At 39.7% G+C, this 4,053-nt stretch overlaps 1 protein-coding gene across 2 annotated transcripts; it reads left to right on the top strand.

Moving 5' to 3' along the window:
- On the top strand, window positions 1-3,221 carry LOC144556019 (uncharacterized). Of its 2 annotated transcripts, none has more exons than XM_078304492.1 (5): window positions 1-481; window positions 663-829; window positions 1,386-1,685; window positions 2,373-2,636; window positions 2,723-3,221. In XM_078304492.1, the coding sequence occupies exons 1-5, from the start codon at window positions 139-141 to the stop codon at window positions 3,092-3,094; spliced, it is 1,446 nt and encodes a 481-aa protein (XP_078160618.1). In that variant the 5' UTR covers window positions 1-138; the 3' UTR covers window positions 3,095-3,221. The 2 variants fall into 2 exon arrangements, with proteins under 2 accessions (XP_078160618.1, XP_078160619.1); XM_078304493.1 differs by having other exon boundaries at window positions 16-481; window positions 653-829.
- The last annotated feature ends 832 nt before the right edge of the window (window positions 3,222-4,053 follow it).

Raw genomic sequence — 4,053 nt, 5'->3', positions numbered from 1 at the left:
CGCAAGAAAGGAGAGACGTCCTAAGATCACCGTCTCTTATCCCAGGTACCGTATTCATTGAAAATTTCTTAGCCTTGTCCACAGTTCGGCCGCAACTCTGCTTCTCCCTCCTCCCATACTGATCTCCTTCAAAGCGCAATGCTCACCTCATCGACCTCCAAGCCTTTTCTCTCCGCCGCCTCCCTCCGTCTCCTCAGCCCAACCCATCGCCGCTCTCTAACCTGCTCAGCCAACCGCATAGTCTCACACCCACCCGACCTCTTACGGTGGATTTGTCGTGAAGGCGGCACAGTGCACCCGAACCTCACCATTGGGGATCACTCTGACTTTGGCCTTGGCGTCGTCTCCACTGACGAAATCCCAGCCGGGTCTGAGCTCATCAACCTCCCCAGCCACCTCCCGCTCCGGTGGAACCACCCAGTGGGCCACACCTCTGACGGAGCTGATGCTGTGCTCACTCAACTGGCAGAACAAGTACCCGGTATTGAAACTTCTCACATTTGCCCTTAATTTGCAAACTCAATTAGTCACGGCACTGCCAGTGAAAATATGTGATGTGAAGACAGAAGATTGATCTTCACTGGTTAAGCCCATACCAGCTTCTAATATTCATTGTTAAACTTTAGTAAATTAAAATTAGACCCATGGTTAGTATGTGACAGAGGAACTGTGGTCTATGAGGCTGGGCTTGAGACTGCTTCAGGAAAGAGCTAAAGACGACTCCTTCTGGTGGCCATACATGAGCAATTTGCCGGAGACATTTAGCATTCCCATCTTCTTCTCTGGCGAGGACATTAAGAGCCTGCAATATAGTCCTCTTCTCCACCAGGTTAATTTGCTTAATCAGTGATTGAGCTAATAACAACATCACCTACTGCAAAATACTACCTAATCTTTTCCTTTTGCAAAACTGACATCACCTATAAAGAAATTTATATTTTGTTGGTGAAATGACTTAAATGTATGTTCATAATCCATTCGCGTTTGGATCATAGAGGAATAGTGCTAATCCAGGTTCACAAGCTATTCCGAACTCTATTCTGTGTTTAGATGGGTTTTCGGCAACTCTTGGGTTAGTGGCTATTCCGCTATTCCAATGAGAAGTTGGGTTAGCAGCTGTTCCGAACTCTTGGGTTAGCTGCTAACTTCGCTAACCCCACTCCCAATCCACTATTTTGAAATACTATTGTAGCTTTTATTTCACAATTCAACTGGTGATCCTTTGCATCGTGAAAGCCAAAATACCCATCTGGGCCAGTTAAAAGACAGGATGACTTTTCCATCTGTTTATTTGTATGAAAGCAGCACACAGGAAACCCTTGATAAATCTTGGTTTTTTGACTTGTTCCTTGATAAATTTCTCATGCAAATTTTGTTTGTTCCAGATCAATAAAAGATGCCGTTTTCTTATTGAATTCGAGAAACAAGTCAAAGCTGCTCTTGAGGACATATCTCCCAAGGACCACCCTTTCGGTTGTCAAGATGTAACTTCAGGTTCACTCGGGTGGGCAATGTCTGCAGTTTCTTCAAGAGCTTTCCGCTTGCATGGCAAAACTCTTCCTGATGGAAAGCATAATGAGGTGCCAATGCTTCTCCCCCTTATAGACATGTGCAACCATAGCTTCACACCTAATGCGTCTATTGTACAAGAGAGAGATGCAACTAGCCCAAACATGTCAGTCAAGGTATGTATTCTCCTCAAGGTCTCTAATCTCAACTCATGCCATGTAGATAGAGCAAGAATAAGCAGGCTGCTCTTTCTTTTAAGTCCAACCTCATTCCTTAATTGCTGTGTTGGCAAGGGAAAAAATATGAAATGCCCCAACACTCACTGACAGAAGCACAACCCCCCCCCCCCCCCCCCCCCCCCCCCCCCCCCCCCACACACACACACACACACACACACAAAAGATTTGACCGTGCGGGTCCCTTTTGCAGTGACAATGGGTGAAATAGGGAGGCAGTGCATGGGGCACTGTATCACTGTCTGTTTGAATTGGTAAACTTTGAAAGAAATTGCAGAAAAGTTGGCTCTTTTCATTTTTTTTTATTGACGTTTGAAGTTGTGTCAAGATTTACAATTTACTTTGCACTTTGTATTACACATTGATGGAAAATGTTCTAATGAAATGCAAAAATGACCCTTACAGAAAATATTGCTTTTAAGTAAATAGGGCACTAGATGTATAAATCTGATATAGTCTACCGTGCAATAGTTTTGTCATGTACGTATCGTTAGACAAGTAATAGTTTTACTTTCCCAATATAAGGAATAATTTAATTATGTCTATGCTAATACAGCATTCATAACAATTTAGATGTTCCAATATTTGAACAAATTTACATATCTTCATACTCCATGGCTGAAACAGGTTGTGGCAAAGAAAGAAATCGAGCAAAACACACCTGTCACACTTAACTACGGTTGCTTGAGCAATGACCTGTTCATGCTTGATTATGGGTTTGTGGTCCCATCAAATCCTTATGACCAGGTTGAACTGAGATATGATGACAGTCTTCTTGATGCCACCAGCATGGCGGCTGGAGTTTCTTCCCCAAGCTTCTCCTCTCCTGCCATCTGGCAGCAAGAGATCTTATCCAAACTTAATCTTCTCGGAAATAATGCACTTCTCAAGGTTTGAAATTACCAATATTCACCTTCTAGCATTGTCTCATTTAGTTAGAGTTGCATCCTTCTAAAAATATCTTAACTTTGTTTCAGGTTACTCTTGGCGGGCCTGAGTTGGTAGATGGCCGCCTATTAGCAGCATTAAGAGTACTAATCTCATCTGACCTGGAGTCAGAGCAGAAGCACAATTTGGATACTCTAATGGTGCTGGGAGATGGAGAACCTCCTCTAGGCGCTACAGTTGAATTAGCTGCACTCAGAACTGTAATTGCATTGTGTGTTATATCACTCGAGCACTTCCCAACAAAGATAATGCAGGATGAGTCAATGCTCAAAACAGTTGTTTCTCCGGCAACACAGCTGGCCGTACAGTTTCGGATGCAGAAGAAACTGTTGCTTGTGGATGTTATAAGAAAGCTCTCTCAGAAGGTTAAGATGCTTTCTAAGGATAAATCCACTGCATAGAATTGAGTTTCTTAGAGATGCTTTTGTAGGTCATGCATAATCAAGTTTGTTACTTTATACTGTTTTTCTTTTCTGCCTTGAATTTCTTGGGGTTTTTAAGTTTGTTCTATTCATTATGTTCCGTCAATTTGTACTTGTGTTTAATTGATTCGGTGCAGTATCTATTGCTATTCACGAATCCGTATCCCCTCGGGTACCTCAAGAATGGGAAAAAGAACGGTCATAATTTAATCCCAGCTGGGTCAAAAAAAATACGGTGCCTATTGTAGATACTAGTATCATACCCGTGCGTTGCAACGGGGATATATTATAAGAAACAAATATATCAATGAAAATAATAATTATCTAAAAATTAAAACACATGTTAATAGAAAATTTATATGATTATGTATTTTTAATTAACTTTAATTGTGATCTCTGATAACAATTTGATGATGTGATAATTTTTTATTTTTAAGTACCAATGATATCAAATAATATCTCTATTCGAATCTAATATCAAATATCACACAACAATTCAATATCAACATATAATATGATATCAAAAACATAAATAAAAAGTGTTATCGTGTGTATGTATAGGATACACACACACACACACACATATTATAAGAAAAATATATATTCACACACACGTTCCAATTTATATTCTTCTTTGTTTCCAATTTAGAACACACACACACACATTGATATATTCTATATCAGAAATATATTCTAAATTGCCCACACCAATATGTATAGAAACAAAGAAAGAGAAATAAGGAAATAAAAAAAATGATTTCCATTGTGATTCGTATAGGAACGAAGAAGTAAGGAAACAATAAATAAGAAAATGGAAGGTAGAGTCTTCTCAATTGAAGAGGAGAAATATAGAAACAAACAAAAAAAATAAGGTAACAGATAAATATATCGCTAAATTTCAGAATTTATTCAATTTTAATTGTAACATATCGTGTGGC

This window comes from Carex rostrata, chromosome 6 (genome assembly GCF_964058835.1).
Source record: "Carex rostrata chromosome 6, lpCarRost1.2, whole genome shotgun sequence".
Taxonomy (NCBI): domain Eukaryota; kingdom Viridiplantae; phylum Streptophyta; class Magnoliopsida; order Poales; family Cyperaceae; genus Carex; species Carex rostrata.
Note: the sequence above shows the minus strand (reverse complement) of the source record. Positions and strands in the feature narration are given on the sequence as shown.

What these genes read in the sequence shown, in the direction of transcription:
- LOC144556019 (XM_078304492.1), top strand. Translation starts at nt 139, where the DNA reads ATGCTCACCTCATCGACCTCCAAGCCTTTTCTCTCCGCCGCCTCCCTC. An exon ending in ATAGTCCTCTTCTCCACCAG is followed by an intron (nt 830 to 1,385) that starts GTTAATTTGCTT and finishes TGTTTGTTCCAG; the next exon opens with ATCAATAAAAGATGCCGTTT. An exon ending in GAAATAATGCACTTCTCAAG is followed by an intron (nt 2,637 to 2,722) that starts GTTTGAAATTAC and finishes ACTTTGTTTCAG; the next exon opens with GTTACTCTTGGCGGGCCTGA.